Here is a 13103-nt window from a genome sequence, read left to right as displayed (position 1 = left end):
GGGGAGTGGGGTGGTGGTTTGAGGTTTTATCCTACAGCGAAGTGAGGTTTAAGAATATTGGTTTATTAGTTAGCGCTGTGTGATTGAACGAAACTCGGCAATTCACAGTTTGATCTGGTCGTCGTCATTGCCCGGTGGTTGGGAAAACCAAGAAAAATTGGTTTTCGTATCATCTATTTATAAATACAAAACCTTAAGGTGTTTTTTTTTATTAATATTTTCTCAGTTTCATGTCCGCTAACTTCAACGCCGGTGTTAACATAGATTCAAATAAATCACATAGATGCCAATCTTTGAGTGAATCACAAATAAGAAATGAAATAATTACTAAACAATAGAATTTAAGCACTCATTTGAAGCTTCTGTGAGTTTAATGCAAATAGCTCATACATTAAACACTATAAACACGCTGTTCCATACTCGCTACATACACGTGACTGCTAGGCTCAGCTGACCGAAAACAAAAAGCGCACGCAGTGTCAATGAGTCTATGCTGATCTGCATACCGAAGTGTGGTCCCGGGCCGAGTTTCTCATTTAATGCTTAACGCTTTTGTGGCAGACGAATTAATTCAACATTTTCTGCCGCTTTAGCAAACGAAAATTTATTGTTTGTTTCGCTCCAGCCGTGAGCTGTGTCGGAATGTCTGCTTTGACGCAATTCGGCAGTAGTCGCAAGTGGTAGAAATATTGCTTGCGGTAGAAACGGCGGTCCGAATCAATTCACACCAGCACCGAGAAATGCCATCGATTCAAAGGCCCACATTAAATTGAGATTCTGTGCCAGTCTGTCTGACAATTGAATTTTAATCACTCCGCACTTACGGCTAGCATCATGCTTTGGATCATTTTGTACGTAGCGGCCACGTAGACTTTCATGCCGAATGGCGTTCGGTGGACTACAGAAACATGGGTCACACGGTTTGGGAGCATCCAAAATTAGCGATGTTGATATTAATTATTTTGCCACCGTGTATCGAAATTCCACCACCAAATTCTAGCGACACATTAAAAAATAATCAAACGTGTGTATGTATTAGATGGAAAATAGCACCGTGGCTTTGGTCAACTTTGATACGGAAGGTTCACGTTCAGTGTGTTTCCACTAATCAAGCGCATCGATAACAGTGTCACTAATTTAGGAGTGGCAAATTAGGCAACAGTTTCACCGTTTCCTACCGTGTCCTACGTGACGGGGATGTACAATTTATAAGACCATTCGAAAGCAATAGCTCGCGAAAACGCTGCTGGTAAAAAACAAAGGGCCACTAAGTATGGCAACTTCCGGTCTTGTGGCACATGGCACCGCCACCTGCCAATTAGTTTCGATTACTTCACTGTTCACGGTCCAGCTGAACTTTGATCATTAAAGAGTTGGCGATATGGCGTCTCAATTTGGTCTCCTGGGTTTTTCTTTCATTCATTTCATCAGTACCAACCATCGAACAAAGGCGCAATGGTTTAAAAAAATCATAACAGTAAGGAAATGGTAAATTGATTAAAATACATTTTTTGGACTCAGCGCTCAGTTGTATTTCAGTTGTGTTTCACAAAAGCTCAGGAAATAACAATGATCCAATTTTCGTTTAGGGCAATGCTTGTAAATCTCAGCCTAATTAAATGATACGAATAGCATTTCTTCGTCAAACACTTAACCCATTAGCTACCAATTGATCACCTCAAGCTACCAATTGAGCAGTGAGAGCTTCGTAATGAGACTATTATGCAATATTTACCTGCAGATAGCTCAGAACACGGCCATTTCTTTTGTGTCTAATTAATGAAAACTCAACTGCCGGAACAGATTTGTTTCATTTCGAATTAAACTTTCCTTTGCCTGTTCACTGCAGTAAGGGGAAAGGGAAAAGGCATTTACCCCTCCCCCCCCCCTCCCCTCCGAATATACAGCCCAAAAACGATGCTACATAATTGCACTCGAATGCGTTCTAATTTGATTGAAAATGTCTCGGTGCATCTTGGGTCCGATAGGCGCACGAGAAGTTCGCTTGGAAAAACCCATTAGCGAATTGAAGGCCCCGACAGTCCCTAGAACCCAGAACAAGAAACGCGTAGTTTAAGTTTCTGGTCCGGAAATGACTTTTCTTGGATTAGTTGTAGCAACAGCCAACAAGCTCCAAGGTTGGCGGGCCACGGCCCCACAACAATCTGCATTGCGATAAAATTAATTACGTTTAATCAAGACCGCTTCAGGTGCGTTCTCGGGGAGAACATTTTTCGGGGATATGTCTTCTGTTTGTTTTTTTAATGCACCCCCAACAGTTTCTATCCTTGCGACGAAACACTTGGCACTGAGCCTCTGATGTAGTGACGCAAACATTCTGCTGAGAGCGAAACGATACGCACCTTGAACGGCGGTGGAAGTAATTTATTTAAAAGCATTGCCACCTTTTATTTTCTCCACCGTAGGACGATGGAAAACGGGTACCTGATTTGCCGGAGCCTTACGTTTCCACTTACGAGGTTGCGCGAACCAATGTTTTTTTCCTCGAAAGTTAAACCCAACACCGAGGGCAAATGCAACCGAACATCTTCCTACGGAACCATCACAACGGGTGGCAGTCGAAGACAGAGGCAAACAATGATCTCTCGCACCACTTCTGCTCGGAAGGAAGTAAACTAACTACCTTCTGAATCGTGGCAAAGGTAAGAAGGAAGCAAAACATTATGTCGAGAACTGTGTAAACTGTGGGATTGTTTTCCATCAGGGCTTGCGTAGTGAGAAGCGGCAAAGCTTTTACACAAACACTCCTGACTGGTGAGGCCGGAAATTGAATTTGTTAAATTTCTTTTGCGACCCACCGCAATGCTATCATTGCGCATCCCGTTTATGGTGTGATTTTCTCTGGCCTCCAATCGTAGCAGAAACTCGGCGCTTATGGTGGCAGGTGAACATTTCTTACTTTGTGTACCATTTGTGTTTTTTTTCGCGTACAGATTTTCTTCCTTCAATTGCGACTGATCGCTCAAGCGATTTTGTCTCTTTTCTACATGCTCTACTACTTCCCGCTAGTTCCCTTACCAGGGTCTACACCTAATAATAGTAAATGCACGTGAGCGAAAACTTTTATGCGAAATTTTGGCACACCCTACATACATACAAATGCCTTGGAATCGGCCAAGAGAACCCAGCCCAATCGTCGTCAGTAAAGTTTAAGTCGAGCACGTCTACATGATGAGGTGGGAAGTTTGTTAATGTCATTGTCCAAATTGTTTCATTAGGAACCGCTCAGCGTTCTTTTTTCGTGACCGCATTTGAGAACGATTGGCCAACAGGTGTTGTGGGTTCAACCTTCAAATTTTGCTCAAATATTTCTGTTTTCTTTAAGCTGCTTGTTGTGAAATAAATTTTCATTCCAGATGAAACATATGTAGCTATAACTATTGTTATTGTATTTTTTTTCGGTAACGTTAGTCGGAATGAATTTAATATTTAAAACTGTGATGTGAACTTGTTGTTATCAATTTTTTAATGACATTGGTTTAATTTTTTAATGGCATGTTTGAATTGTATCGTAACTTAATTAAGTCATTTTCATTTTAGATTGAAATACAATTCACGTTTTAAGATGAAATGCTTGAAAATGCTTATGGGGTTCGATAATAATTACTCCTAACAACTGATAATAATATCTCTGTTGTCCTTAAAGTCCTTGATGACCCTTCAGTATATTAGACTAAATGCTTGATAGACCAATGGTTACCGGTTTCTAAACCGACTTTATTCGAGCTTAACCTGTATAAAATAAACCATTTTTGTTTAGCTAAATTTAAGTACTTTGTTTTTTTTTTACTTAAAACAATACCACAACAATGTATATTTAACTACAACAAAACGAATCTGATAAGATTTATGTCCAGCGACGCTACCTTACGGTAAGCAACTATGTACACTCCATCATAACTATTAGTTATCGGCCCTCTTTGTTTGTCTACCAAGTCTTACTTTTCAATCAAGTGTAGAACTTACTGTTCCTAGTGTGCGATGTACAGATCTTATGCCTCCCATCAACTACCGTCGTCCATTTCACCTACCATTATCATCAACATTCATTAGCAAGATTTCATATTACCTTCACACCGGCTACCTTCACCATTCTAGTCGATCCATGAGTCGATCTTGGTTGGTAACTCTCTTAGATCTTGCACGACACAATTTCACCAAAAAAGCAGAGATCGTATTCTACGAAATAACGCTGTTTGGTGGCTTGTGGTTCAGGTTGCTTGAATTTACCGTTCGGTTGTAACGAAGATGACCAACGCCAACAACTTCCGGTCTTTCCGTCTGTAGTGTACGGGTGGCTATTAGCTTGGTATGGTCGAGACAACGTTCCCGAATGCCATCTCTTGCCGCGCAACTGGTACTTCCCACTATCCTGTCACTATGCACTGTCTACACCAAAACACAGACATAACAACCAGTGTTGAGTGCGCCCGTTTTCTTGTTATTGTATGAAACTACTGGCGTTGAGTAAAAGCTAAATGGAAGGCTATCATTTCCAATCTAATTTTGTATGAGGTGAAAGAGTTACACGTGCCACGCACCTTCCCGCCGGCAGAGTTGAATCGGAAAGGTGGGCAATGTGGCAATCCCTCCCCGAGGCAAGGTACGCAGCACGGAAAGGTGCTTAAGGATAAATTTATGGCATTAGCAGATAAAGGTTCGCTCCGCAAGGATCGGTAAACGATATCTTTATCTTGGGTTCCTTTCGGCTGCCATCGAATCCGAAAGCTCTCCATCAAGACTAAGGTGCTTGATTGGCAAGATGCATGATAAAACAAGAAGGTGGCAATGGATGGGCAGAGGGGAGGTTTGGTAGTATCCTTAGTTCGCTGGTTCGGTGAGCTGGGTCAATGCCTTTGCCTAGAAATCTCGTCTATTGAAGGTGCATACCGACCGACCCTCTGGACAAGAACCCGCTTTTCAGCCTCGCGTGTCGAAGGTAACGAAGGTAGCATCGCGAATCACCAACCCATGCTTGAAGAGACACCGATGCGGAGATACACCGTAACGGAACGTCTTCATTTTCTGCACCTTTAAGGATCAGTATGAAGGGTCGGATTTCTCCAAGCCGAACGGCTAGTTATTCGGGTAGGAGAGAATTCAGACACTAGCAAGTGCTGTTTGCGTCATTTGCATGAACACGGTTGCGACTGAACAATCTTGAGCTGCTCCGGTCGACCGCTAGCGTTCGTAGCAGATATGTTCGAACCCACGTAAAGGTGAACCGTGCAAAAGGGCAATTAACGTGACAATGACATGATTAAATAAATCAGCTTACTTAACCTTCGCATTTGCTCGAAAATAGCTATTTAAATTATACCTATGTTTAATATACTGATATGATCGTCCTGAAAAATGGGTTTTCATATAGAAATGAGCAATTGCTTTACCAACAAAAGAAAACTATAACCGCAATAACCAAAAATTATAATATAATCAATGTGATTTAGTTAATCACACTTGTTTTACAGCAGGATATTTCAATCATGAAGAAACTAGAAAATTCTAGCAATCTACGACATAAAACAGCAGCACGAAAAATTTTTCTTATTTGCACACGGACTGCAGAAATAATTTTAACAAATGATATTTTTTCAATCAATCGATTTTCCGTTAAAATTTAAATGTCCATTCAGAATTATAAGTATACTTTTGGTGAAACCATAAAACACCGATAGTTGTCACCGATTCGCAGCAAAAATATACATTCTTTAAGCGCATTTTCTACCAAATATTAAACTTGGTAATTTCCTAAATACTCTGCGCTATTATAACTATCTTCATGAGACACAACCAGTCGTAAAGTTCGTAACTGATGAATTACTCAATCATGTAGATTAACTTCGTAGTGTTGAGGTGAATATTTTGATCGTTAAATATTGTGATCAGTATCCGTAGGGGGAAGCCCACTTACTATTACACATTGATAGGTAAAAACAACGTATGTGAATGGCTTCTAATGGTGGAAGTAGGTTCATCAGCAATTCGTGTAAGACTTAGGCGTATTACACAACTTACAATTTACTTGCAGCTACTTTGTATTAATCATTGAATATGTATCATTATGATTTGCATAAACATGTGCCAAGAATTAAACTACACGTTACACATACACAACTACATGGACTACACATTATCTCCTTTCTCCCGATTAACTTTTTACAAAGCTTGAACCACTATATAGCGAATTGGGTATCTTCCGGGAAGCTCACCCCAATCTGCTTGCGAATGTCGTCCTGAATATGTGCAATCGTCAAACTATCTGCATGTGATACTGACGTCGATTGCAGTCGACCAGCGGCAATGCATTGTCTTATTTCCTCTGCTTCGTATCGTAGCCCACAACTGTTCATAAAGTTGAAAGGATGTCGAGCGATAGGTAACGTATCTTCTCGTGTTGTACCATCCACATCGGTCAGCTTTAATGGACACCAGAAATCATGCAGCTGTAACAGTTTGCAAAAAGAAAGCAAAACCAGAGTAAGGTATTTTTATATCAACCATTCAAGCCTTTTGAAATGCTTGCATTAACTTGCCGTTACACTGCCTTTAGTGCCACGCACTATTGCGATATTCTTCAGCTGACGCAAAGCACTCGTTGTCATACGTCCAATTGTGCCGCCAGGAAAGTGCAATTCTGCGGTTACCTCCACATCAACACCATCATCGTTGGTTACACCAGATGCCACCACTTTTTCGGGAGCTTTGCCATCAAAAGCCCACAGGCACACCTGGATCGTGTAGACACCTAGATCCAGCACGGTACCACCTCCGAGACTTTTCAGCCGCAAGCGATCGATGTCGGACAGTACAAATCCGAACTCTACCTCCACTTCGCGAATATCGCCCAAATCTCCATGGGCAATACGCTCGCGAAGCTGTCGATAAAATGGGAAAAACCGCGACCAAATACCTTCCATTAGGAAGAGATTCCGCTCAGCCGCTCGCTTGACAAGTTGCTTCGATTGGCCTTCATTCAGGCAGAGCGGCTTCTCGCACAACACATGCTTTCCGTGCTCGAGCATCAACAGTCCTAACTCGTAGTGTACGTTATTAACCGCCCCAATGTAAACGACATCTGTAAATGGACACACACGAACGTTTACAGCCATGGTCAGTGAGATGAAAATCAACGGTACTACCTACCAACGTTTGGGTTTTTCGCCAACGCCTCATATCCTTCGTGTGCCGTGCCGATGCCATGGTGGGCCGCAAATTTTTCAGCATCCTGCAGTTTTCGAGCAGCTACTGCCACTACCTGATGGTCCGTTGCCGGTAGCGTTCCGACAGCATTTGTGAAATCGTGTGAAATCTTGCCGGCACCTGCAATTCCCCAACGGAGTGGTGCCATCTTGTCCCTCTAGCAAAAAGCAGTTTTCAGAGCGGCTACTAGTGTTATACCTGTCACGTATCGATTGTCACTGCACAGATAGAGTTTCAAGCTTCAGTTGATAAAGGTTGCTGTTCGTTGCGGAATCGCACTATTTACGGTTTTGATACCGTGCAAGGTTAGAACACCACTTGTCTGAAAATAAACACACCAGATGACTTGAAGTACACTGTTGAACAAAAATGTATGTATGATAAATTTAACTAAGAATACATATTAGCTATAACATAAATACAGAAAGGATGGCACTAAGAGGATAATGATGTATGAGACGATGTTACGAGTGTTAGAAATAAATTTACATAATAATCCACACTTAACAGCAAATGTAATTCCTTTATTATACAGCTGTACAACATCACATCCATGCTGTATTCCGGAAGATTCGTTATCATTTGCAAATTACAAGACCCGTACGGTCACCCCAGGCCAATGAAGTGCCGATAAATGACGTCATATAAGTGTTACAGCTACCAGTCCATTTGTTTAATAACAGCAAGAGGGTGCGAATTGTTTTTCAATGGCAATATTTACACTAGTTGTATACCTTTTCTTATGTCATACAATACGGACCTGCACTTAATTGAATAGTGGAGAATAGGAATTGGTAACTCTCGTTCCAGGATAACGGTTTGTACTAATAACATAAAAAGTCCAATGTGCTTTTGTATTAGAAGTGAACACAATTTTAGAGTCACTCAGATTAATTAAATACAAATTTGATGTCGTTGTAACTAGCTAAGAACCCGATCAAGTGCTGTACTCACGAATAGAATCTCAAAATAAGGATTGACTACCCGAATTACACACTGTTAAGATTAGGTCGGTCACAAACAAATCATTACTTAGCAGGTGTATTAGCAACCTTTTCGTCTAAACGGGAAGGCAATCCTGTGCCATTCTTCATAAAAATATCCACAATATTTTACTGCATAACCAACTGGCATATTTAAATAACATGTTGTAGAATGTGTTAAAGTTTATAATATGTTGTTATTATGTAAATTTTAACCAAAAATCGGCCTTGCCTAACATGTTCAATGCCGCACCACACGAACTCGGGTGATAATGTATGTAAATTTCTTTGCACGCTGTTGAATGTTTTAAATACATTATTTATTACAGTGACTTGAATTGCAGCAGACCTTGTTTATAGTGATATCATTCAAATAAACAGTGCCATGATATCGATTACATTCTGCTTCTGGTTACCATGGTGAAGAGCTGTGTAATCGTCTAAATAAAGGAATGCCCTTAACGCAATGACTTCCATAAAGCAATCAAGAGCAATGTGCACACAAAACATCACCAACACAAAACCAAATATAGGGACCGAAAGATTATTACATTATCACTTTGGATTTGCTGAGTGCACCGTGAAATGATAACGTATATTTTTGTTTGTATCTTTTTTGTTTGTATCCCATCTGCTTGGTGATAATGGTTGTGGATAAAAATATTTCAAAACAAGCTGGTGTCGATATCCTCTCACTCCCTCATTCTGATATATAGCGTGACACCGAACGAAACTAATGCAATGTAATGAAAACCTGTTGCCATTAATGGCATATCGCAATTAATTATAAGTTAGTCTGTAATGTTATCACAGAACCGCTGAAGGACAATCGACATTATATGGATAATTGAGAGGTATCGCTAGAGATCACAAGCACCACGATAAATATGCAACTATTTCCTTACATTTAGCTGCCTGTAAGTGATACAATTTAATATGTGACTTTTATTCCAAACTGAATCTTCTAGCAATATAATGCTCTATCGCACGATACGAACCATCTGGAAACTGTGTACAAAAACGCAAGTAATGCACTGTAGCGAATGCTGATTAGCGAATGCTGATCGTACTAACACAAACAGCGATCTTCATGGCGTCATCTCGAACCGCAAGCATCATATTCTGCCGGCCGGTAAAATTCAACATTCACTCTGTTAGGTTGATAGTGAGAGTGTATGTTTGTTCATGCGTTCATATCTCTGACCGCGGATAGATTACACGCACACCACGGTTTAAGATCGAGCGAGTTGCGTATAAAATAGAAAGACACACCTCGCGGTTGATGGTTTTTGTCATCATTTTCGCGCAGACATCTGTCGAACTGGTTTGCTCCGCGCTGTAACTCTAGATTTGACCTTGAGCTTGCTGTGGAGTAGATATTGTGTTTTTGTTCTTTTGTTTGGTGCTGTTTTCCATACCATTTGCTGTTCATAATGGCGAATCCAAATCAGGAAATTAAATACAATAAGGTGTGTGCAATCGTCCGAATCATTATCTACTTTGAAAGTGATATGATTGAAATGCACGGTTGGATAAATTGGCGTGGCATCTAATGGGATTCCTTGGTTTTTAGATCTTCATCAACAACCAGTTCGTGAATGCAGTTAGTGGAAAAACCTTTCCGACGGTCAATCCATCAACCGGAAAGAAGCTAGCTGACATTGCTGAAGGCGACAAGGCCGATGTTGAGCTGGCAGTGAAGGCTGCGAAGGCGGCATTCGTACGCACATCACCTTGGCGACAGCTAGATGCTTCTGCTAGGGGTGCTCTGCTGTATAAACTGTCTACCCTAATGGAACGAGACGCGAGTGTGCTTGCTTCGCTCGAGTCTCTGGACAATGGCAAACCCTTCCCGAATGCAATGTACGATGTACAAGGTTCGATTAAGACATTCCGCTATTACGCTGGCCTAGCCGACAAAGTCGGAGGTGATACGATCCCATCGGATGGACCCCATTTCACCTATACACGCAAAGAACCTGTGGGCGTGGTAGGACAGATTATCCCGTGGAACTATCCATTAGCAATGTTGTCGTGGAAGTGGGGTCCTGCTCTTGCTGCTGGCTGCACGATCGTAATGAAGCCGGCCGAACAGACACCGTTGACTGCTCTGTACATGGCGGCTTTGTCCAAGGAAGCTGGCTTCCCGGATGGTGTTGTCAATGTTGTTCCAGGCTACGGACCAACGGCCGGTGGTGCTATCAGTTCCCACCCGGAAATACGTAAGGTGGCCTTTACTGGTTCGGTTGAGGTCGGAAAGATTATTATGGCCGCAGCTGCCAACAGCAATCTGAAGAAAGTGTCCCTTGAGCTAGGTGGTAAGAGTCCGCTCGTTATCTGCGAAGATGCTAACGGTAGGTTTGCTAAATCTGTAACTAGTGGTAGAAATTCTTAAACTTCTTCGTTCAATACCATCCTTATCTTTACAGTGGATCAAGCTGCCATGATCGCTTACATGGCAGTATTTGAGAACCAAGGACAGTGTTGTATTGCAGCTACGCGTACTTTTGTGCACGAAAGCATTTATGATCAGTTCGTACAGAAAGCGAGCGAACTGGCTAAGGCTCGCAAGGTTGGCAACCCTTTCACTGAAGGAACCGTGCACGGACCGCAGATCGACGACACACAGTACAAGAAGATTCTCGGCTACATCGAGGTGGGTCAAAAGGAGGGTGCTAAGCTGGTTACCGGTGGCAAGACGGTTGGCAACGAGGGTTACTTCATTGAACCAACGATTTTTTCCAATGTCACGGACGATATGACAATCGCTAAGGAGGAAATCTTCGGCCCGGTTCAGAGTATCATCAAGTACAAAACGTTGGATGAAGCGATTGAACGAGCCAATAACACCTCGTTCGGGTTGGCCGCTGGTATCGTGACGAATGACATCAACAAGGCCCTAACCTTCAGCCATGCTGTGGAAGCTGGTTCAGTTTGGGTGAACACTTACCTAGCCGTAGTGAACCAGGCACCGTTTGGCGGTTACAAACAGTCGGGCATCGGTCGGGAACTGGGCAAAGACTCGCTGGAAGGTTACCTAGAAACAAAATCCGTCTCCATTCGTCTACCGGCCAAAATTTAAAAAGGGCCGTCTGTTGTCCTGTTCCCGCTATCGTGATTTACGATTGTTTCGCCGTTCGGTTTTATTTCCCAACAAATACATCTTCATCGTTTTGTTGCATTATATTTTCTCCAGCGTTTGTCCCTTTATTTGTGTGCGCTTAATTCTTATCAAGATATGGTCATTGGTAGACAACCGTTAAGTACCACCGAAAACATGCCCTTGTCATGTTTTTTGGGCAACAGACCAACTCGCCGGGTTCAAGACGGGTGCGATAAATCTCCAAGCTGGCAGTGGAGTCGTTGAGAGAAATATTTACCAGCGTCAGCTGTTCGATAAGGGGTGCTGATAACATGGATGCTTTTCAAATAGCAGAATGTTTTCTTTCCGCTTATCCAGAACACAGGGCACATTGTATCGCGTAAATCCACAATTTCCATTTGAAAGCAATGTGTTCTTTTTCCTAGCATTTTTTATACTTCGTGCTTACTTTGTGTTGTGTGTGTTGTCTTAAGGTATGCTGAAAAAGCACTTCAAATGTGTTTGATCTTACGAAATCCCCGAATAAATTTAGATATGTTTGAATTTGGAGATCGAGGGTTTGAATGGGACTAGCTTTTAATCGCAAAGCCAGTCAATTGATCTACGAATAAATGAAATGATTATGGCTTTCATGTTAATATCCATTAGCACTATTTTCTAAGCCGTTTGGTAATATTAGACATATTAAAAACTGTTTTAAGGGTTTAAAGATAAAATGCAACTATCCATGACATTACGATGAATTATCAGAAATTATAGCATCATATAATGTGATATGTAATTTTTTTTAAATTAAGTTTGAAATAAAACTCAATGTAAGCGTAGTAGCATATTTCAACCAACTATCAGAAATTGATTTACTTCTAACAAAACTTAAAACATTAGTTTAAAATCAAAATTGGCAATGTATATACGGCTTCTATATGCTACGTCTGTTAAACATTAAAGCCATGCATAGGAACAGCGTAGCTGGTATGGATAATGAAGGCACCCTTTTCATGGATAAAACCATCTTACCAGCCGACAGAGCTCGGGGCAAAGGATCCAACTTCTCGAATTACCTTCCTTGGTTCCGGTGTGCGATTTCACCTGCCACGTGCTTTGCATTAAAACTTAATGCCAACCAATTATTCACCGTCAAAACGGTTGGAAAAACGTATCCACCTTGCAAGATGTTGAGCCTCTGATCTGTGAACGGAACAGAACGAGACAGAGGAAGTGTGTAAAGAAAACGCAAAGACTTGAAAGCTTGACGCTGCAGTGATGCATGAAAATTAGACCATGTGACGCTCGGAGCGCAATGGGGCATGTAATGCTTAATGCTGGTGGCATTCGTTGCTTTGGGATTAAATAATGTAATGCTATTTTTACAGAGTGAAGCACAAACCCTTGCGACATTGACAATGGTGAGGAGAAATACTTTAATCACAAGTTTAAGATTGATTTTGGGTTTGGTAAGAATTTGAATACTTCACTGTACATTTCTTCGAACTTCAATGCACTTTCAAACAACCGACCCACATGCTACGCTTACATTCGCTTTAGTATGAGCCAGAAACTCTTTCAAACAATTGCCTATTTACGGATGCATTCAGCTGCAACATTGTAACTGCCTTTTACCTAATCGCCAATTCTATGTAATCGTTCGCTTTGACATTCGCAATGTAGGTAACCACTTGCATCAATCGTCTGAAGTGTGTTCAATTGAGCTCCAAAATGGCAACATGGTGATGATGATCATACCATTGGAGCACATCATTGTCCATCTTACTACAAGAACGCTGTCTGAGTTG

At 41.5% G+C, this 13103-nt stretch overlaps 2 protein-coding genes across 2 annotated transcripts; one reads left to right on the top strand and one right to left on the bottom strand.

Moving 5' to 3' along the window:
• Positions 1–6197: 6197 nt before the first annotated feature.
• On the bottom strand, positions 6198–7372 carry LOC128711876 (trans-1,2-dihydrobenzene-1,2-diol dehydrogenase-like). The gene is made up of 3 exons (XM_053806763.1): positions 7168–7372; positions 6558–7099; positions 6198–6467 (listed from the first exon to the last, which is right to left on the bottom strand). The coding sequence occupies exons 1-3, from the start codon at positions 7370–7372 to the stop codon at positions 6198–6200; spliced, it is 1017 nt and encodes a 338-aa protein (XP_053662738.1).
• Positions 7373–9640: 2268 nt separating this feature from the next.
• Positions 9641–11289, top strand: LOC128715471 (retinal dehydrogenase 2-like). The gene is made up of 3 exons (XM_053810375.1): positions 9641–9676; positions 9781–10561; positions 10637–11289. The coding sequence occupies exons 1-3, from the start codon at positions 9641–9643 to the stop codon at positions 11287–11289; spliced, it is 1470 nt and encodes a 489-aa protein (XP_053666350.1).
• The last annotated feature ends 1814 nt before the right edge of the window (positions 11290–13103 follow it).

This window comes from Anopheles marshallii, chromosome 3 (genome assembly GCF_943734725.1).
Source record: "Anopheles marshallii chromosome 3, idAnoMarsDA_429_01, whole genome shotgun sequence".
NCBI lineage: Eukaryota > Metazoa > Arthropoda > Insecta > Diptera > Culicidae > Anopheles > Anopheles marshallii.
The sequence above is the reverse complement of the archived record's forward strand: the minus strand, read 5'-3'. Positions and strand labels throughout refer to the sequence as shown.